General features: G+C 45.3%; 1 protein-coding gene across 1 annotated transcript in view; it reads right to left on the bottom strand.

Annotated features, from left to right (window-relative positions):
- STK39 (serine/threonine kinase 39) overlaps positions 1-23,503 on the bottom strand; it is a 1,290,321-nt gene that overhangs the window by 660,477 nt on the left and 606,341 nt on the right. Inside the window, exons 6-7 of the mRNA XM_086958759.1 lie at positions 9,811-9,920; positions 1,308-1,409 (exon numbers count right to left, since the gene is read on the bottom strand). Of these exons, the coding sequence (XP_086814885.1) occupies positions 1,308-1,409; positions 9,811-9,920 (212 nt within the window). The remainder of the gene's footprint in view (positions 1-1,307; positions 1,410-9,810; positions 9,921-23,503) is intronic.

Raw genomic sequence — 23,503 nt, 5'->3', positions numbered from 1 at the left:
GCAGCAGTATCCCAGAAATGTAACACACAGATGCCAAGTATAGACAGGACACCCAAGTGCTGCCTTATATTCATTTCCGGAAGCATGTGTGTTGACAGGCACATAACCGACTGTACTTTCTTAGGCGTTCACAGCTGTCCGTCGTATGTTGGCGCTAGTTTGGAGATAATTCGAGCCCAAAGAATACCTTAAGCAATACCCCTACCCGAAGTAAAAGCTACATATTAACAAGCATTGGCATAGCCAATAGGTCTCGCCTTTGGGACCTTATAAGTGTTTAGCCATGCAACACTTGATGTTGTTGCACCGAGGATATTGTGCTGCATAGCTAAATACTTATGAGGTCCCAAAGGGGAGACCTATTGGCTATGCCAATGCTTATTTATTTAGTGATCCAAAATGGCAGACACCATTAAGATCGGTATATAAAAAAATGAAGATCACGAAGTAACAACTAATAATAAAAAAAAAGGGCCGCTGGTTTTGGGAGTGTGATGGGGTAACAGCTGGCTGGTTAGGATGCAGGGGAAAAGCAGCACATGGAGAGCGAGGGGAAAAAGCACAAGAGAGATAGAACACCATGGAAGCACATGAGTGAGAGAGAGGAACAAGGGGTGTGGCGTGAGTGGGGAGATGCAAATTTAAACAATGCAGCACAGGGAGAGAAGCACAGCGATGACAGGCCACAACACAGATCAGCAAGGGGAAGATAAGCACACGAACGAGGCAGTTGATTGGGGGATAAAAGTAAACAGGCAAGAGACAGCAACACAGAGCGGGAGGGGAGAAGCACATGAGGGAGGCAGTCACAAGCAGGTGCACTTCTATGCCGTGCTAAAACAAAAAGAAAAAAGTCGTTCGCTGAAAGTGAGTAGAGGAAGGTCACAAGTAAAGGGGGACACAAGGCAAGCCACCAAATAAGAAGCAAGCAAATGAGAGTGACAATAAAGACCACCAAAGGCAAGATATGGCAGGCTTTAGGCCTACTTTAAGATCTTTGAAAGCTGACAACAGGTCTTTTGCAACCGTCTGGTAGCCTCGACCTAAAATGGGCCTAGCACTGAAGTATTTGGGGGCGCAAGGGCAACTCTTAACTCTTAAATGCCTAAAATTACCAGGAATTTCTAAGATCCTTTACTAAATTTTAGAGTTACGTGCAAAGGTGTATCTAAATACTGATTTCCATAGTCCACAATATTCGGCCTAAATGAATTTCACATATTCTGCTCAACTTTAGAAAAGGAAATACTAACATTTGTACATGGAAAATGAGTGGATGGCAATTGCACATACTTAAATGATCATACCTTCATGGGAGGATACTTATGATACGGAGCAGAACCAGTTGCTAATTCAATGGCAGTTATCCCAAAACTCCAGATGTCAGCTTTAAAGTCATATCCTCTGACCTAAAATGTCAACAGTAAGTCAGTTTGGTAATCATGCAATAGTGTATGCATCACAGAAACAAAACGCTCATGACTTTATTCTGTTGCAAGTTAGAGATGATTTCTTGCACTCAATATTCAAGTTAATAATAATTTACAATAACATTGTTGTAATTTGACAGATACAAACGTAATCACGTTAATTAAGGAATATTGCTAGTCAATTTTAAGGGAGCCTATGCAATTATAAATTATCAGTTTTTGTGACTAACGGGGCACTGATTTCAAAATATTTTTGTAACATGAAACCTAAAAAAAAATGAAAGTGGATGAGATTTTGTGGTTCTTTGTGATAATTAGTGGTAATTGTTCTTCAGGTAGCACGTGGTCCTCTCTGGTAATTAGTTTAGTTCTTTACAGATGTTTCTTACTTTGTCTTGAGGTTTTTGCTACATTGCTGAACAGTGACATGAATACAATTGTTGTTTGGGTAATTTGCATTAGTCAGTGGTATTATTTTGTGGTATTTCTCAGTGACTATGTACTATTTTTGATATGTTGTGACATTTGTGATATTTTGTAACATCTAGTAGCAAAGCTTGTAGTACGCTGTGATAAACAGGTATAGTTGTGTGTGTGTGTGTGTGTGTGTGTGTGTGGACTGGAACGCAATGAAAGCAGTCATTCTTTTCTGAGCTTTGCATCGCCAGGCCCTGTAACCCTCAGAAACCTGAAGTAACCCCGGCGCAATAGGCAACAATGGCCTCTTGATAGTGCGGTGCTGATGTGGAGGCGATGTGTGGATATCCCCAAAGGCCGAGGGGCCGCGGTCTGAATGTTCCAGGCGCGAGGTTAAGGCAGCAGAGGAGGAGTGTCTGCCATCCCGATCTGAAGACCCCAGTCGGACATCGAATGTGAAGCAGGAAGAAGCGACCACCACAAGTAGAAAAGGCCTGCTCTAGGCAGTAGATGTCGGGGGAACCGGCTGTGAGGGGAGCGACAGTCCCTGGACCCATACAAGTTGTGATGGGCCTCCGGTGCTATGAGGCAAATGAGGCAGCCATGCGGCGGTAGTGTGAGGATATATCCCTGAGGGGCTGCGGTCTGCGTGCTACAGAAGTGAGGTAAAGGTAGTAGAAGAGGGGTGTCTGGCGTTCAGATCCAGAGACCTGAATCGGGCATCGAGTGCAGCAGGGAAGAGAGGCGACCGTGCATTGAAAAGGCCCACTCTGAGCAATGGATGTCGGTGGGATGCAGGTGTGAAATTTGTGACAGCCCTTCTCAGCCTACTGAGATAGCTTGGGGTGGATCCCCCTCGAAGATTGGGAACTGGGCACAGTGGCCATAAGGGTGGTGCCACAAGAATAATGTGGAAACCGCACAACATTACATCCCAGACATTGGGCCACAGACTGTGATGCAACGCACCAGGAGTATCTTCCCCCTGGCCTGGGGGCAATGGCTGAACCTGTTTGAATGCGCAGAGGCACACTTGGAGAGGAAAGAGTGGAGGGACACAGCCAAGATCAGCGTGCCTTTTCCTGGGCCCAACGTTGACACCATGAAGAGCGTACTGAGGCACCATTGCTGAGGACTGTTGACCCTGGTGGGGGCAGCAAGCCAGGGAAGGTGATCCAATACTGGGGAGCCTACCTGTAAAACTGGGGATATACATGATAGATCTAGGCTGGGATTATCATACAGCTTGATCGGACCCAGAGGTGAATAGCTGGCTGCTCCTGTTAGAAGAGGGACCTAAGGGTATTCTGTGATTGTACATTTAGAAACACAGGCTGCCACTCAGAGCTGTGCCGAGCGAATTATCTGGCACCTGCCCCAGTCACCGCAAGGGGTGCGAAAAGGGGGCTCCTTCTTACAGTGCAAGGGTGGGTGAGGGTTCTGCATGCGCTGTGCTGAGCAGTGGCAGTCTGGCTGGGATCACTCACAGACCATGGTACGCCCAAAACACACCATGATGACACAGGGGGCCGAGACCCCCCGACAGCAGTGGGGGTCGGCACTCGAATTACACATCAATATAATCTTGGCTGCTATCCGCGACACATAAGTGGCACTGGATGAGAAAATAGAGAGAGTAGCGCAGGATGTGGGCCTCTTGCGGGTAGAGTCATAAGTTGACAGCAAAAGTAGAAGAGGTAAAATTTTTCTTAACAGACATTGCTCCTTTGGGTAAGGACCACACTGCACAAAATTCAGCAGATGCAGTTGGAAATCAAGCAACAGACAGCCCGCGTGGATGATGCCAAGGGCCACTACAGGAGAAACAATATCCATATCACTGGGGTCCCAGAGCACGCTGAAGGCACCACAGACCTGTTCATGGAGCAGTGGCTCGAGAAGGAGGTGTACGATGGTAAGGCCTCCGACATGTTTACTGTCGAGTGAGCCCACAGAGTCCAAGGGAGGCTGCCCCTGCCGGGGGCCCCCTCCAGGCCAAAAAAATGACTAGACTGCTTGACTTTAGAGGCCGGGACTGTATTCTCAAAGAGGCACGTGTGAGGTGCCCCTGGCAGGACAAGGACAACCTGGTCAACATCTTCCCAGACTATATCGCAACAGTTCAGCGACAAAGGGAAATGCTTCTAAAAGTGAAACAGCACCTGAGAGGCCTGGACCTGAAATACGCTGTACGCTTCCCCGCGAAACTACATATCACAGTGGAGAGGGAAGTATCCTTCTCTTCTTCAGCTGCTGAGGCCTGGGACTGATTGGAGTGCAAGGGCTACCTGGGTTGACGCACCGGGGGGGCAACCCAGAATGGCGAGAGCAGAGATCCCATTGTTCTGCAAGGCGATGGGGCAAAGGGACTCCCACAAAAGATCAGGCACAGGGAGAGTGCTCAAGGGTGGTCCAGGACAGACTTGGTCCACCAGAAACAAGTGGTCTGGCTTGGTGAAGCCCTCCATGGACTCGAGGGAGAGTGACAAGGTTTCTGGTGATGGGAAGGAGGAGTAATCCTCACCCGTAGTGACTCCTATGATGGCAGCCAAAACTGTGTGAGAGGCCAGTCCAGGGGCCGCCGTCCCTGGGGAGACTGTCATTCAGAGCCCAACATTGTGGGGTTTTACCAAGAAAAATGGTGAACGGAATGGTGGACGGGAAGGCATGGTGACGCAATGTGGTAATGCAGAACTGCAGAATCACCAGGGTGATGTAGAACACGTTGGTGGGTGGGCTATACGTACATCAAGCATTGGGGTGGGAGGTTATTATATCCTCACAGCGCGGGGAAATAGAGTGGATTAGGGAATTGGAATGAGGTTTGGGGTGGTCAGTTTGGGAAAGACTGGGAGGGGGCACACAACTGGGACCACAGGTCAAACCTCTACTATGAGTTTAGAAGAGGAGAATATGGGGACGCACAAAGCAGTGTCACGTCACACCCATAGTCCAGGAGTAGCCGCCCTCACATTCTTATCCTGGAACGTGAATGGTATGGAAAAAAAGCCTAAATGAGGAGTGTCTGAATAAGCACACACCTGATATAGTTCTGCAACAGGAAACCTACATGTTGGGTAATAACTGTTCCTTCCTGAGTAAAGGTGGATACACATTATTATCCCACTTGGACTTCATGACAGGCTCCTGGGATACCTGTATCCTAGCCCGCAAATTCCTTCCTTACCAGGCGTCAGAGGCATGGGGTGATTTGATTCTCAGGACTGCTTTGCAGCTAAAGGGGTACAAAAGGGGGTGGTGATGGACGGAGCATCTGAATCAATCAAACACTCACACCCAGTCAAAAGATCTGGGTTTAATCCATCACCGTTCTTTAGCCCACTCTGCCACCCCAGTTCAGACATGGCTATATGCAAATCAGTCTGACCCTGTGCCTCATGGGAACAGTCCAGCCCGAACTGCCAAGCCATGTCTTCCCTGGACTGGATACAAGCGTTCGAGGACCGGTTTCTGGCATTCCAGCCGTCTTCAGCCCGGCTTGCTTGAATCCAGTGGCAAAGTGAGCAAAGGACTCACGTCTGAGCATACCCTGCCACACCTATGGCGGCCAAAAGCGGTACAAAAGGGGGTGGTGATGGACGGAGTTTCTGAATCAATCAAACACTCACACCCAGTCAAAAGATCTGGGTTTAATCCATCACCGTTCTTTAGCCCACTCTGCCACCCCAGTTCAGACATGGCCATATGCAAATCAGTCTGACCCTGTGCTTAAGAACGGTGATGGATCTAACCCAGATCGTTTGACTGGGTGTGAGTGTTTGATTGATTCAGATGCTCCGTCCATCACCACCCCCTTGATCATTGCTTGCCCTCCCAAGATGCTCATATTTTTTGTAGGCATTCCTGGAGTCAGCACGTATGTTATCCTGCTTTTAATTTCCAAACAACACGGACAGTGATGAGTCCATGTATTACAATGGAGATGCTTTAGAATTATGGAGAAGTATTCGGAGCAGTGTAGCCTGTCCGCTGCATGTGAAAAACATCCATTGGCCGCAGCGGACATGCCGGATAGTTGCCCAGAGCCCAGAGGCACCTGTTGCCGAAGATCGAGGTGATCGGTCCCCCCTCCCTCTCTGCATGAGGCAAAATGGTAGCTCCCACGGCGCTGCCCGTCGTAATGGGAGATGTGTCCCAGCGCCCTTTCAGGGTCTTCGCTGCACTTTGAGCATCTTGGGACACCGGGGGAGATCTTGTGTCCTTTTTAAGAACTAATGAGTGGGACCCTTCCCTCCCTACAAAGCTCTGTCATACTCAACACATTCTCAGTTGGGAAAAGGGTCCCAGTATGCCTGACCCCAACATCGCTGACAATGGTGACTTCTTCCCCCTTGCTGAACTTTTAGTTTCTAAACCCTACCAGTACTGTGCCTGACCTCAAGAGGACTTAGAGAATTCTTTCGGGCAATGGCTCGCCCCCCCTGCACTACTCTGACAATCCTTGAGTACACATGACATCTTTCCTGATTGCGGAGTCCGAGCATTATGCTAGATGCCCGGTGGAGCTGCTCTGTTCAGCTAATGAGGAGATCGGACTTGGTTCACCCCCTGACCGTCACCTGCCCAATCGGACCTTGGTACAGTTTCTCCCCTTCTCCCTGTCTCACCCACCCTCCCCTCATCATATTTCTGCCATGCTGCTTTTGCCTTGTCTCTTTTCTATCCACTTGTCTGACCGATACCTGTTGGAGCTTCCTTGACAGCTATAGGGGAGACTGACCTTGGACTACCTCCCTGACCGTCACCTACCCATTCAGTCTTTGGGCTGACTTTACCTCTGCCTCTTATTCCGTCTTCCCCCTCGTCCTCTCCCTTCTCACTCCCCCTCACCCCCTCCCTTCTCTACTGGTCTCTCCTTCTCTCCTGTTAACGTGTCTCATATATTTGATGTAACGTGTAATTGTTATTATTGTTGTAACTTTGCTGACCTTATGTAAAGAGCTCTGATACCTACGGGTCTAGCCCGTGCTATATAAAACTCTTTAAATAAAATAAATAAATAAAATGCATGCATTGAATCTATAATTTCTTCTGATTTACCTAAAGAAAGACTGCTTGTCATTATTGTAAATGTATCTATATCACAAGCCTCTCGAACCAGCAATAGCCGGGTTCGGCACGGCATGCCTTGACGGACATTTCCTGAATTGCCATTGTTAAATTTTGAATCATCCGGAGAACAAATGAAAAATGAACACACTGGAATGTGAGAGGACACCCCGCATTTAAAATGGCTGCCATTTCAACATGACTGATTGATTGAATTGGCAGATTATTTGTGTAGCAAAGGATTGCCAGGTACAGCGAGTCCAGGTACTCAATGCTGATTTATTAGGAAGCTAAACAGCTGTGAAGGTTGACAATTAATGAGTTTTGAAATGCTGACAGAAGCAGGAAAATCTACTAAGTTAATACAAACAAAGAAAGGCGCTCAATGCTTTAGCAGTGAGATGGTGCACACACCTAGTCTAGTCCAAATAAATCTCGGAAGTATTATTAGCTTGGCAAATTTAGAGAGAAAATATATAACAGGTGTGTAGTGGATAAGAAGCCTTTGCAGATAACTAGGTAATGAGGCATTGATGGCATTGTGGCACAGGCAGTAGACTTAAGTAGATAACTAATGAGGGGACCTGAGATAGGTAGAAATGGCTGTACATCGTTCAAGCCAAGAACTACCCAGGTCATCACATTCTGATGATGCTATGCAGGTAGATTGAGATTTATTAAGTTACACTAGTCTAGTGGAGAAAAAATCTAATTCTGGACTATCGTTTTCCAAAATTCAAAAAGGAGAATAAGAATTGTATTCATGAGAACCCAAGCGTAAAAATACAGATGGAAATGAGTTTGTCAATATTCTCCATGAAAGAGAGATTTGTGACAAAAATCATGCCTAAATGTCAGACTGTATTACTGGGTTGGATAGATGTGCCCATATTGGTGGGCTTCTAAAATGAGTGCCAGCCAGAAGAATTTGCTGAAGACCCACGGGAGATAATTTTGATCCATCAAATAAGAAATACTACATGAAGTTCTAAAAGTGAAGTTGTTAGGCGCCATCCAGTTTTACAATGAGCTGGAGGGCAACAGCATATTCATAACTAACTCTTTAAAACGTCCCAAATCAGGGTAGCCAATGAGGTCATCTAGATATTAACCAATATCGGGCTCAAGGCTGAGTCCTGAGGTACAACACAGGAGATTTCTTTGAAGGTCAAGTGAAAGGGGGCTAATGATACTGCCTAAAGATGACTACGTATAAAGATGGAACCAGTCCAAGACCCATTCTCCGATGTCAATGAACACAAGGCGATAACATGATAACACATGAAACTGTGTCAAAAACTTTGCAGAAGTCCAGCAAGATCAGCATGGCTCCACAGTCTCCATCCAGCAGCATCTAATATTGTTGGTTATGACCACTAACTAGGTCTCAGTCCTATGAGACAAATAAAATCCAGATTAATAACAGGAAGGAAACTTATGGTAGGTTAGTTTGGAAAGGTTGTATATCGGTCTTAATATTTTTGAGAACAGAGGCTGGAGTAGTATCATTGAATTGAAAGAAGGGATTTAATATTGTGAAGGAAATGGATATTCGAGATTGTTATCTTTCTGTTCGAGGAACATGCTTTAGTCTATTTTGTGCTAGTTGTGAAGTGAATTTATCCAAGTTACATATTTTGTGATTTGTCTTTGACAAATTCAGAGAACTTGTCAGTTTGCCACTTAATTGAGTATTTTGGATAGTGCAAGTGGTCTGGCGGCCTGATTCCCCCTTTCCAATAATTTTTTGAAATGGCTCTTTGCACGGCTAACCTCTCATCTTACAAACGTGGCTTTTATGTTGAAGATTTTGTTTTTAATGTCTATAGTTCTCCTCGTGGAAGTTTTCCAGGTTGCATGCAGAATGATTTAGTCTCATTTACCATCCACTGGTTCTGGTGTATTTAATTGTTTTATTTAGTTCTTTTGAGAATCGTAGTACTGAGTACTTCATTTTCACTTTTTTAAATATTTAAGAGCCTAGTACATCCATCATCCAATTCAGTTAAAAAGTATAAAAAAACAAGTGATGTAACCTTCTGGGTTGTCCTTTAAGCCTTGTTTTGGAAGTGATAAACTATAAATTGTTTTAGAAAGCGATTATGACAAGAGTTCATGAGTTCTTAGGGATTGTATTAACTCCATTAATGCCAGAGAACCATATTGAGCATTAGTCAGATAATACTCTACAACTTATGAGGGATTTATATGAAGTTTTAGTTTCATATTTCTATTAAGCATATGGACCAGGTTCCGTCATTTATAATGATGATTCAAATCACAAGCTTCACAAACAACCTCACATTTCTAAATGCCTCTGAGTAGCCAAATAACCAACAAATAGCCATACAAAACAAATGCTTCTTTCCTCAACATAAAGTACTATAAAATGTAAAAATAGTCAAATTTAAGAGGGCAAGAGCATGCCTGTGAGAGATTATCAGGGAACTGTAATCTAAGTGAGCAATGCGGATGACGATTTACGGCAGAGATGTCGAGTGCCCACTATTATCAAGTGTGAGATGGTCTAAAAGATAGGTCTTTGGCTCACATCACGTTGCCTGTAATTCATGTAAATGTAAGGGGAAAGTAAAATCACACTTTCCATACTTAAAGTAGCAGGAGCTACAATGTCTCGTATTGTTGAATTTACTTTATATAACTATGCCTTTGTGGGGTGAATTCCACAACACTGCCTGTGGGTCCTTATACTTTAAAATGAATGATACTATTTAGTGAAATACATTTGCACGTCATCACTGCTTTCTTTAAATTAAGGCAATACAGATATATCAGATTAAAAAGGTGTATAGCCATTTGCAATGAAAATCTTGTTTTCTAAACGCAATAGCATCTTGAATCGTTATGGGGACAGAAAAGCCACAAATATTACCTGTTCCATGACTTCAGGAGCCATCCAACATGGCGTGCCTACGAATGTTTTCCTTACTTTATTTCGGGTAACATCGCCCCCAGTGGCTAAGAATGAGCTCACACCAAAATCTGAAAAATATAACAGCAATAAACAATTTTGTGTGCTTTGACCGGGAAAAAAATTCAAATTCATTACAAATATAAATAGATTGGGAAAAAAATAATAAGAAAAATACTCTAAAAAATGCTGTTCATTTTCACATCAGAAAAACATCGAACTACTAGAATATGAACCTGTGGCAGGGTATATGCACAAATCGTTTTGCAGTGGTAGTAAAGCAAAAATTGCCATCCCAATGAACAACACAGAGTAAAAAAGCTTATTTTCAGGGAACAATTCTGATTAAAATGTATTCTGGGTAAACGTGAGCCTAACCAAGTGTAAATGAACAACTTGTAGAAAAGGAGTTAATTTAATGTTTTGCAAAAAAAAAACACAGCTCCAGGACAGGCGGCGGATTTAAAATGTTACAGCAGTTACATACTGCTGGTGAAGGTAGAAATGAAGCGGGGGCATACCAGTGTGAAGAACTCTCATGTGAGATAGGTTGAGGTTAGAGGAAGGAAGATAGAATAAAAAATCTGCGACTAAACACATGGGTAGAGGGACTGATACAGAGTATACCAAATACACTAAAGTGACACATGCTGCAGGAAGAGCAGAGGGCACGTAGTGGGGTAACAGTCTGAAAGAGAGGGGATAAAAAATCCCTAAATGTTATGCGATTAAAGAGGCTAGGAAAATTACAAAAACAAAACCCAGACAGAATACAGGGATAATCGTGTTGTTAAGAGTGATTACAAGCACAAGGTTAAAGAGCAGGGGGAAAAACATAAAAGGTTCTCTAAATCTGACTGACCACGTAAGATGGACCTGCAGCCAAGACGCACTCCCTTGCAAACGCCCTGGCAACAACGGTGGTCAGTTAACAAAATGTCTGGAAGAGAATGGCCTCTTGCATTGGGAAAATGTCAATCTGCGCATGACGGGTTGTCTGGCCCTCTTGGGTAGGTCAAAAAGTCATGCACACTTAACATGCTCCCCACCTCGCTGCATTGCACAGCCTGGGTGTAGAACATGCACAGGCTCACACTCACTGTTTGAGCACTGAACCAGGCAACGCAGACCAATCACGACGCTGCTGTCATGCTGGTGATTGGTTTTGGGGAGCCGGAGTGCTTCCTGCTTCAGGGAGTCAGGAAGAGGAGTGGAGAGGAGAGACGGCGGCTGTGCAGTGGTCAGTGTTACAGATTTTTTTCGTCGGCCCCCCCCCCCCTCCCCCCCTCCCCCGTTCCGTACCAGCTGCCACTAGAGAGCACAGAAATATATGCGAGTGACTACTGGAAATCATGGCTCAGGAGAAAGCAGCACTTCTTGTGCCACTTGATCCGTCAGCCATTTTAACACCATATGTCACAGCACTATGTCAATAGCTGAATCCAATTGTCTCACCTTCTTTTTCTGAATTTTCCATAGGTAACAGTCCCTCCTTCCTGTATCCACTTTGCTTCTTAATATCAGTCATTGCCAAGTGGAAGAAACAGATAACTTTAGGAAGGAACGTAGGGGAGTATTTAGAATTTGACAGACAGGGTAGTGCACCACAAACATGGCAGAGTACCCTGTCCATAAATCTGCATGTTTGCCCCTCTATTTAGAGTCGGGTGACTCATCATGTTTCCACTGGGGGAGCCCCTACTAGGTCCTCTAGTGGAAATTTTGGAATGGTGGCCCCACATATCGGGTCATTGGTCTAAGTGTCTCAGACTGTGCACCCAATTAGCGCAGCCCCTCTGATGTATTTTTTTTCATGTTGGAAACAGAAAGGAAATGCATGGCTGTCTCAAACAGAAAAAAATAGAAATGTCCTTACACCCTGGGAAAAGGCTCTGAGGGTGTCAGGGTCATTAGGATTTTTTTTCCACTCTGGCAGTAAGTTTTCCAAAATTAAAAATGGTTTTAGTTTGCTGCGGAGGCTGCATAAAACATGGAGTCCGCTTCACACATTTGCAGTGCCTTCAGAGAGGCTGCAATGGCTTCCCTGAAGTTACAGAGATTTCCTCCAGGCATACGGAAATCTTTAAATATGGCAGGCTGTAGTTCACCAGTGCTGCACAGCACATGATCTCTTGCCCGGGTGGAATGGAATATAGTGCACTTGGCCCCCAAACTCTCAATGATGCCATAGGCTTGGAGTGAATGAATGAATGAATGAAAATCATCTTATACCGCGCGAACTTAGCCCAACGGGCGTCAAGGCGCCTAACAAAAATATAAAGAAGGAGTCAGGTGCGAGTTTACTGGTATGCCTCGATAAAAAGCCATGTCTTTAAAGCTTTCCTAAACAGCCAAATAGAAGGTTGCATTTTTAAATCAGGAGGGAGGGTATTCCACAACTTAGGGGCCACAAACGAAAAGGCCCTTCCTCCCCACCTGACTCTGTTAACTCGAGGAACAGACAGGAGATTCTTACTGGAGGAACGCAGGTTTCTGCTAGGGGTGTATGGGACCACCAGGGATATTATGCTTTCTGCACAGTCGCCGAACAAGGCCCCATAAACCAGGCACAGGATTTTAAAAGAGATCCTGGCCTGGATCGGGAGCCAATGTAGGCTCTTCCTGGCTGATATAGCTGAGGAGAGCCTAGGGACCTCAAGAACAAAGCTCGCTGCCGCATTTTGAACAGTCTGGAGGCGTTGTATCAGGCCTTTATTAATGCCCGCATAGAGCGCGTTGCAATAGTCTAGCCGGGAGGCGACTAAAGCAACCATGATCTGTTTGCGGGCTTGCAGGGAGAGATAGTGGGAGATTTTCCTTAGAATCCTGATAACCCCCCAGCAAGTAGAGACCGTTCTATTAACCTGCTGGGCCATATCAAGCGAGGTGTCAATCATCACGCCCAAATTCCGGACGGATTTCGTGGGTAGTGGGCAGGCTCCGAGAGAAGAGGGCCACCAGTTGTTTGACCATATGTCCTGATCTCTGCCGAAAATCAGGATCTCGGTTTTCTCTCCGTTCAGCTTCAGTGAGTTCAGAATCATCCACTCTGAAACTGCTTCCATGCAGTTCCTGAAGCTGATAGTGGAGGAACTCACCGAGTGGGAGAGAGACACCATACTTTGGGTGTCATCGGCGTATGACACTACCTCCATCCCATGCGATCTTACCAGCCTGGCAAGTGGGGCCACATAGATGTTAAAAAGGGTAGGGCTCAAGGCCGACCCCTGCGGAACCCCACATTGCACAGGTGTGGCAGGGGAGAGGTACTCTCCTAGTTTAACCTTCTGCTCTCTCTGATTAAGGAAAGAGGTTAGTAGACTCAGTGCTGAGCCCTCCACTCCTATCTCCCTAAGGCGAGCTGTTAAAATAGAGGGAGGCAGGGTGTCAAAGGCTGCTGTAAGGTCGAGCAGGACCAGAAGGGTGGTCTGGCCCAGGTCGACCTTCGCACGGATGTTATCTACAACCATAGTGAGAGCCGACTCGGTACTATGGAACTTCCGGAAACCATGTTGTGACAGGTCCAGAAACCCAGAGGTATCGAGGAAGGCAGTAAGGTGTTGATTGAGGTAGGTTTCAAGCATTTTTGCCGGGGCTGGTAACAAGGATATTGGGCGGAAATTCTTTAGAGTCTCCGGATAAAGAGTCGGCTTTTTCAGCAGAGGCTTCACAACTGCCTTTTTCCAAGACAATGGAAAAATGCCCTCTGCCAAAGCACGATTCATCCCCTCAAGGAGGGGGGGTAGCAGGACTTCTCTTTTTTAAGGATTCTCTTTTTTAAGGATTTTTTAAGGATTCTTCTTTTTTAAGGATTTTCTCTTTTTTAAGGATTCTATGCCCTCAGGGCATAGAATCCTTAAAAAAGCCAAATGGAGTAGAAAAATGATTCACTGGTGACAAGAGAAAGAAAGTAGGATATACACCAACACAGAGACCATAGCAGAATCGGACAAGTTATAGCACAATACTGCAGACACATTGCATACAGGGAAATTACTGGAGAAAAAAAACAGCTAGCAAGAGGGTCACGAACGTATGGACAATAAGCGGGTCATTAGGATGGCGGGCGGACTTTGCCCGCCCGCCATCCTCGTGGTAATAGGGACTGCCCGCTATAAGGGCGGGGGTCCAATGGGGGGTATTAGGATGTGCCCGCCACAATGGCAGACACATCCTGTATTTTTAGCATTGTGGCGGGTGGTGCTCTCTGCACCGCCCACCACAATGCTAAAAATTCATTTCAGCATTTGCATTTACAAAGCGTCAGGCACCGCACAGTGCCTGCCGCTTTGTAAATGCAAATGAGGGGGGTACCACAGGTACCCCCCCCGTGTTCACCCCCCTACTCTCCTTCATGCCATGGAAAAGCAACTGCAGACGCCCATCCAAATATGGCTGGCGGTGTCTGATAGACACCGCCACCATATGAACCCTTTTTCGCCCCGGCCGCAAGGCGACCGGGGCGAAAAAGTGGCGGGTGGTGTTTGTTTCCGCTGCAGTCCCCCCACCATTGTAATGTGGCGGGGGGAAAAGGGTGGCGGGCGGGCATTTATGTTGGGCGGATCACCACCGCCACCATGGCGGTGGCGATCCGCCCGACATCGTATTGGGCCCCTAAGTGTTTAGCAATGGGGACACCGGTTATTGCAGGCTCCAGCTCCTACTTAAGGAAGAAACAGGAAGTAGCTGGTAGGAGAATGCACAAACTGACAAACAGGAAGTAAGGTTGCCTTGCAATCCACCATGCAGTCAGTGATCTTTACAAGGAAGAAGGTTGCGTCATCTCACCCCTTGCTTTGTCAAGGACTGAAGGCAGAGAAAGGCTGTTGATTCACATTCTTGATTGCCCAAGGAAAGGTTGACTCCTCTTGGTAGCCACTATGCCATCCTGCACTGAACAGTACATGTGAAATGTGTCAAGTATCTTGTTAGTAAAGTCCCAGATTGGACGAAAATAAACATAAAGGGTCAAAACAAATCCAAGGTTTTAGGTCTTGATTGAAGATGAAGTCTAATACTGAATCTATCAGCAAACGTTTGACAACAGAGAAGAGAAAAGTGCTGAGCAAAATACTCCCGGAGTAGATCCAGTAAAAGTTCTTAATGCTAGAAGCAAAATCAGGATCAAAAATAGTAGCAGCGGTGCGAATAACACCACACAAAGTAAGGAAACAAATGTGTTTCGACACCGCCATCACTTGGAAATGGATCTTTATATATGACTCAAACATGACCTGAATTCAAAAAATTATACTTTATCTTGAATTGGGGCTCTCAGATGGTTTCAAAGGATAGACCATCATCTTTAAAAAGGCAGTGTATAAGGCTTATTCCTGCCCCTTCCCTGAAACTCATGAAGTCCATTTGGCACATGAAGAAGCTACCCATGATTGACATTCTTTGCACTCCCCTTGCAGTACTTCATACCTGGTACTCCATTCACTTTGTGGAACACTCAACCAGGTGACTGCTTTACGAGACACTAGTGGAGTCTCTGCGGTAGGCACACCTAACCATATGCTGACAGTAGAGTCCAGCAACACACTGCCTGAAAGAAGAAGGAGCCCACCTTCTTCTAGATGCATGTAAACTCTGGTGAGTTCTCAGAGCTAGTGACAATGGCACAGTTCTAGGAATTCTCAAGGTCAGCCCTCTGTCACAGAGGACATATTTTCAAATCTGTGATAATACCTTCTGAAACCTGACATAAAGTGGGACTCATCAATGCCTTTTCAGCTTCCACACAGTTTTTGAACACCACAACTTTCTGGAAACCTATGAAATTAACCGCCTTGGGCTAATCGAAAACTGGTTCACACAGAACTCGAAAGAGAGCAACTAGAAAAGGAGAGATAACCATTATCATCCATAAATTACTTATCTTTGAGCAAATCCAACTGATACAAATGTTTTAAATGAATCTCTGGTTATTTCATGTGTAATAAATGCCACTAAATGAACCAACCCATTGACAAATTATAGAGCACCAGGCTACAACATACTTCTTGGTAAAAAAACCTGGACCCAATATCTTGGTTCCCTCTCTAATAAAGACTTAATCATTGGAAATTTCCACCTGTTGGTAGACTCATTGTCAATTTAGTTGAAAATATGAAACTGTTACATCTGACACAACTAATTATTTTTCCCATGCACACGGCTAATCATATACTTAAACCCAGCTGTGCTTGAAACCTTACTTAGTTTATGTCACCCCTATATATTAGGCAGATTGTTCCATGGCACAGGCTCAAATCCCGAATTTCAATCACACTCGTGCACAACGTAGTCTCAATTCAACACAACAAATCCTTTCAGATCATTACTCAAAATCATTCGCAATGCAATGTATGAAATGGGCAAGGAAATAAGATGAATATGATCTAAGCCTCTACCCTAACAAAATGCTTGGCCAACTTTTTGATAATGTCTTGATGATGCTTGTAAAAGTCACTTCCATTCTTGGAAATTCCAAAAATCAGATAAAAAGGCATTGAAGAAATGCAACTTTGAAGTAGCTGAAATGGATAATATGGAATGCCAGTTTGAATAAAGGATGGAGAAAGTTCAATTCAGAGGCTGCCAAAACTAAAAGTAAAGAGTGCACACACGCTTACCACAAAGGTATGAAAAGAGCCATAAAAAGGTTTCTACGTTTCTGGCTTTCTTATTGCCTCTAATATGACAAGCGATGTTTTTAATTTCAGAGATACAGCTATTCCTAATAACATTTCATTGAACGTGCACCTTCATCTCAGCTCAGCAATCATCTCCTTCTTCAAGTAAAGCAATGTAAAATTTATGAGCATATAATAAAAGCCCCCCAAAGCTCAGCCCCAAAGCTCACCTTTCATTTTCCACCACAACTAGTATGTAGCGTTGCAGAATCGAGCATAATATCTGAATAAAGAAGATGACTCATCACAGAGACTGAATCATGGCTCTCCAAAGTCGGTGCAGGAGGGCCGGATCCATGCCAGATTTTTAAGATAACTACATTGATCTAAATGGGGATATGCAAAAAGTCTGGCATGGATCCCAATTTTGGAACGTAAATACTTGCATGGTAAAGGAAGAACAATTTTAGAGACGGATTATAGCATTTTTCTACAAGAAATAAATTACCCCCTGTTGTACATTATAAGGATATTGCAAGTCACTGAGAAGTTCCATAACCATATAGCGGAACGAGGCCAAAGACTGAGGGGCATATTAGCAAGGGCCATATCACTGCTTTAGCTGCACTTTTTGCCGCTAAAGCAGTGATGTTTTTATTGCCTATTAGCAAGCTGTCGCTAACAGCAGTTATCGACAGCTTTTAGGCGATAGCGACCGGTTTGAGGCCCGCTTTACATGTCAGCGATATTTATCACTAATGACATGCAAAGTGGGCATACCCAAACATTTAGCGACTGAAAGCAGTCACTAACACAGTTATCGCCTATTAGCAAGGTAGGCATAGCGATTAAAAAAATTGCACTTAGGGGGATTATCGCTCTAATCTAACGTCTGCTAAAAACAAGACTTACCTGTTTATCCAACGGGAGGTGGATTTTCAGGTTAAGTCCCCGTTGGCGTTAATGAGTGAATATAGCTGGATTTCCAGCAATGTTCACACATTTTGCCACTATCGCTGGATATTTTAGCACAATGGAGAACAACGTTGCTAATAGCGTGTTTTCTCTGCTAACATATCCAGCGATAGGCAGCAATTAAAAAAATGCGCTAAGCGCATTTAGTGATACATATCGATATTTCTTGCTAATATGCCCCAGAGTTCCTTTATAAGTTTGTAAAACTCTGAGGTGACTTGTAATATCTTTATAATATACGACATGTGGGTACTTTATCCCATATAATACATGGTCACACCATCACTTTTCCAATGAACAAACCACTTAAAACCATGGTGCGTAGCTCTTTCAGAAAGAGAGAGCATGTTTGCAAATATGAAGAATAAACATAGAACCTTTAGAGCAAAAGTAAACACATCAAAACATGATATTTGTTGCTAAAGGATATTAGAAACAGTCCAAAGCCACTAGCACAGAATGTATGGAAACATGAGGAAATTCTAACTTTTCCATAATTATCTAAAGAATTCAAAGAATAATCATGTTCTTTCTGCTAGTCACTGTAAGCTAGACAAATACAGCAGAAGAAAGAAAAGCAACATTTCGTTTTCGCTGCTTTAAACAGGTGCTCCGAAAGCCTGGCGTGCATTTCATCTGGCTGCTGGCTCTGACAACATGCATTGACACATCAGAACTCGATTGCAGTAACTTATTACATCGAGTTTTCTTTATAATGGGCGACTGGTCACAAGTCGCCGATTTTAGAGACGTGCATTTACACAGGGATTGCAGAATTCCATGTATTATATAAAGGAACATTTGCGTACCAAATTTTACATACAGACAGCTTTATGATTAATAATATGCAGTTTTTTTTAGCAAGTCCTGTTTATTGTTATTTTTCCACATGTGACTTGTGTCCAAGAATTTAGCAATGCTTAAGCTGTAAGAATATGAGACCTACATGTTACACATTGTAATGATTATTTTAATTATTGCCTACCATTTTTTAACTATAGATTGTAAAACTGGTTATAAAATGTAGTTCTCGTTTAAAAAGCAGATTATGTGTTTGTTCTGGAAACTGTTGATGCAAGTCGTTTCTCGCATATGTTCCAAATGCGGGTTTATAACAGCAAAACAAAAGATATTTTTAAGCAAACACCACCCTCGTGTGGTGACTATGCCGAAGTAGTGCAAGAGCAATTAAGTTGTGAATTGCTAATCCTTTTAGGATACAATTTTGCAAATGAATTATACAGTGTGTTATAACCTCCTTTCAAAAGAAGAGAAGGAAATGCTTACAGTGACAGAATTATTTGCTGATTGTGACTGGCTGGAGCAGAAAAAATCTTGTGAGACTAGTTCGAGCAGATTGTGTCTCACTGGAAACATTTTCTCCTCAAGTCAATCGACTTCTAAACGCTTGGAATGTCCTTGAATTCACTTTTCAGACAAGATAGCACAAAGTAAATTTCTCAAAATGTCATAACATTTCCATAAAGACAAAATTATCACTTTCAACAGTGACCATTTTCTAATGCAAACTTAAAAGCATAGCCAACCGTGCCAGAATACCAATCAGTTTCCCTCTTATTGGGACCACGAAAAGAAATGCCCTCTCCTTTCTCTGCTGTGCGATGCCAGCTCCACGCCTTGCATGCTAAAAGTACACCTCACCAATTACAGAAGTAGAGTAAACTAAACACATATTATTCTCTACTTCTGCTGTTGACTGTACTTGCTTACACCAAGGCAAGTGGTGGAGGAGGAATGCTGTAACATGGAAAGGAGACCATCTTTTCTTTCAGCAGCAGCACCTAGAGAGAAACAAGAACTGCAAAGAAAAGGAGCCCTATTAAATATGATTGGTTAACAGCCCTGTTGAAGGCATTAACCAATGCTAACACCTTGAGTAGAAGCACATGAGACTGATCATATACTGGGCATAACAGCATATATTACTGTATATAAACAGTGATGGCACCACCCCAGTGCTTAATTTGAGCCTGTGGTTTCCGGTGCTCAGCACCAGCACTTAATTGTCAACACCAGTGCTTATGACCGAATGCCACACGGTGGCGCAGTTGGCCCTCGCCCTTTTTGCAGGGTTATCCGCAAACTTTTTGACTTCCTGCACATATTTTGTTTGACCTCCTTTTTGTTGGCTTTAGGACTCTGGGAACTTTGCCACTGCTAATGAGTGCTAAAGTACATGTGCACTCTCTCTTAAACATGGTATGTTTGGTTTCAACCTGTTTGGCATATTCGATTTACTTGTGAGTCCCTGGTACAGAGGTACACCATATACCAAGGGTCTGTACATTAAATACTAATAGTGGGCTGCAGCACTGCTTGTGCCACCCACAGATGTAGCCTTTCAAACATGTCTCAGGCCTACCCTTGCAGGGCCTGCATGCATGTTACTGCCAATTTAACTTGGCATTTAAAACTACTTTCCAAGACCTAAGCTCCCCCTTTTGCTACACATAGGTCATGTCTGAGGTAGGCCCCAGGTAACCCTATGGGTAGGGTACTGTGAAGGTAAAAGGTAGGACATATGCCTTTATGTTTGACATGTCCTATTAGTGACAAACAGCTTATTTTGATTCTCACTCCTGTGAGGCCTACTCCTTTCATAGGTTAGCTTTGGGAATCACCTTATATACTCTTAAGTGGTAATTCCTGATTTGAAAGGAGTGGCGTTGCCATGTTTGGTATGTTTCGAATGGTAGTTATAAATCTAGCTTACTGGTGTAGTTGGATTTTACATTACTATGTAACAAATGCCACTTTTTAGAAAGTGACCATTCCTCTGTGCTTATGACTCTTTCTACTTTGCAGCCGAACTCCAATCCATGTCTGGGCCTGGGTGAAAGCTACACTTTGTGTATACTTTCTAGACAGCCTCACCACAGGAAGGGCTGGGTGTGACAGGTATACATCTGCATTCATCGGTATACATCATGGTCTTCATGGGCTAGGAAAGGGAGAGGACGTTCACACATTACATCCATATAGGTTGTGTCCTGCCCTCACACAAAGGGCTGACGTACCCCCTTCTGATGTTTGGAGTCAGGGCTGGGTTGAAAGGGAGTGCTGTGCACTTCTAAGTTTACTTGTTAAGTCACCCCCACTTCAAGACATTTATGATAACAAGCACAGGAGCTCTGACCCCATGCTGGGGAAGCACTTTTGGATCTGGAACTGAAACTCTGTCAGAATGACTACTGCACTGCTTACAGAACTCATCTGGGCTGCTTATTTGCTTGTACCCTGCTGCCTGCTAACTGCTGGGCTGCCTAAAGGACTAAACTGGACTTTTTTTCTGCTTATTGCTATGCTGACTGCTCCTCTCTGACTCGGGTCTAACCAGATACTGCATAGCACTTGCAACAAGAAGTTGCTCGCTGTAAACTCTGCACACTACCAGAGGACTGCTGTGCTGCCAGGAGAAACCACAATTTTGCTCAACTGCCTTATATGCTGGCCTGGTGCCTGCTACCTCTAGTCGTGTCCTGCATCTATTGTTCTCCGAGGGGTATTTGCTTGCCCTCCCTGTTTATAAATCTCAAGGGCATCCCACAAGATGTTCTTGGTGGACCACACTGTGAGCTCCCCAGCCAAACTCTGATTAGGAGCTGTGATTGACTGCTTATTTCCTGCCAAGTGAGCATGTGTTCAGCTCTCCATTTCTACTAGCAGCGTGTGCTAACAAGGAGTTGTGGTGAGCACTCCTACTACTGACAGCATGCAGTTGTTCCCCTGAATCCAGAGTCGTTTGGAGTGATACCAAGTCCTGGTGCTCTGAGAGGATCAAGTGCCTAGAGCCGAGAAAGAGAACCACCAGCGTGGTCTTCCACGAATGCTGCGTCCTGACAACAAGGGGTGGACCTGCCCTGCAAGGCTCATTCCAGCTCGACCCACCCCCTGGATCAGGTTATGCACCAAAACAACCACTAGGGCCCCGTTCGGGGAGCTCGCCAACATCTTATGGGTCAGAGGAGTGCTGAAGGTGAGTCCGACCCCGTGAAAGTTTAGTAGCCATTCCGTGCTTCCTTCACGGGCGACTCTACATTCACAAAGAAGGACCAGTCTAGGGTTTTGGCAGCTGCACTGTGCAATCATGGGCAGCTGCATTGCCTTCCTCTGCACACAGGAGACTCAGTGATGTCTCCCCGCTGATCTCTGCTGTTTTTAGGTGCCCTCCCAGTGGTACCCTTCATAAAACATAACTTAGGGCACTTGTTTGTTGTTTTGCTGGGTGAGTCTTGACTATGCCCCCCCCCCCGATCAGGAGCATGCCATAATTAAGGAAGGTGCCTGAACATTACCTTAACTGGTGTAATAGAAACACGGTTGTTTCGGTGACATATGATTAAATACTACATTTGATGTGACCTTTTTATGAAGGGCATAACTTGTAAAGTATTCGCTACATTTCTTTAGTTTTGACCTTGTTTCTACAGGATAACAGTGACACATTTACAAGTATGTTCACTGTGATACGTGACAATTGTGAAAGTGGCAAAGGCACTTGTTTCAGTGAGGCCCCTAGAGATTACTGTAACCTTGCTGATAGGTGATCATTACAGATAAAGGGGTAACCCAAAAGGTCAAGACGGACATGGGTGCAGTACGGGAATGAAAAAATGGTCCGTGACCAATTATTTAAAGAATTAAATTCAAATATGAACTGTCTGTGTTGTGTGAAACACTACAACACTGTTATTTAATAACCTTAAGAAATTCCTTATGCATGCATTCAAATACTATTTATGCATACATATGTCCAAAAACCACACAGGACATGGACATAGTGACCCTGACCCTCGGGTAGGTCACTTCCCCACCGCTGCAGCTCTGCCTGCCAGTCATCTTGCCGCCTGCCTCTCCCTCCAGATCGGCGCTCTCCTACCCTGCACGAGCGCCGCCTGGACTGCCTGCGCCTTGATTGTGTGCCCCGTGTGCCTGCCCGCCCCCTTCTCATTTTTTCTGTACCCCCGAGTGAGTGAGTGAGTGAGTGAGTGAGTAATTCCTGGTTCGTCCGCCGGGCTCCTCAGCCTCATTTTTCCCGCCGCTGCCTCCCGTGCAGCCCCGCCCCCCCCCCACACCCATTGGCTTCTTCCCTCCCGCCTCCCAGCTGACCCCTCCTCCCCTCCTTCCCTCTTATGACGCCCCACAGAGTGACCGCGCAGCGGACGCGCGCAGCGGGTGTGCCGATTGTGCGCCAAAGGCAAGCCCGTCTGCGCCCGTCCGCGCCTGGACGCCGCACAGCGCCGGGACCCCTGGTCCCAGTTGACACCAGACCACGCGACGGACCTACGACGCTGCCACCCTCAACGCACTTAACGCCGGCCAAACCCCCGCCTGCTACCGAGCCACCCCGAAACGCACCCACTTACCCTTCACCTGCCAATCCTGCAAATTCACCTGCCTCCGGACCTGCACCCCACCCGCCAAGCCGAGCACCAGCAGCAACCACCTCAAGTGCATCCTGCTCAACACCCGCTCCGTCCACAGACACGCCGTCGAACTCTGGAACCTGCTCGACACAACATCACCAGACGTCGCCTTCCTCACGGAAACCTGGATGAACGCCTCCTCAGCGCCCGACATCGCCATTCCGGACGGATACAAGATCACCCGGAGGGACCGCGTCAACCAGACTGGACGAGGAATCGCCATCGTACACAAGAACACCATCCGCATCACGACCAGCTCCGACAACACCTTCACCGCTGCCGAACACCTCCACTTCCAGATACACACCGACCCCAAGACCACACTCAGAGGCACCCTCATCTACAGACCCCCGGGACCACGCACACAATTCAGCGAAGACATCACAGACTTCATCAGCCCGCACGCCCTCCCCTTGGCTGACTACATCCTCCTAGGGGACTTCAACTTCCACCTGGAGAACAACAAGGACAGCAACACCACCACCCTGCTGGACAACCTCACCAACCTCGGACTCAAGCAACTGGTGAACACCCCCACCCACTACGCCGGCCACACGCTGGACCCAGTCTTCTCCTCCAGCAAGTACATCTCCTTCAGCCACTCCACCGGACTCC

Source organism: Lissotriton vulgaris, chromosome 2_1, assembly GCF_964263255.1.
Source record: "Lissotriton vulgaris chromosome 2_1, aLisVul1.2, whole genome shotgun sequence".
NCBI lineage: Eukaryota > Metazoa > Chordata > Amphibia > Caudata > Salamandridae > Lissotriton > Lissotriton vulgaris.
The sequence above is the reverse complement of the archived record's forward strand: the minus strand, read 5'-3'. Positions and strand labels throughout refer to the sequence as shown.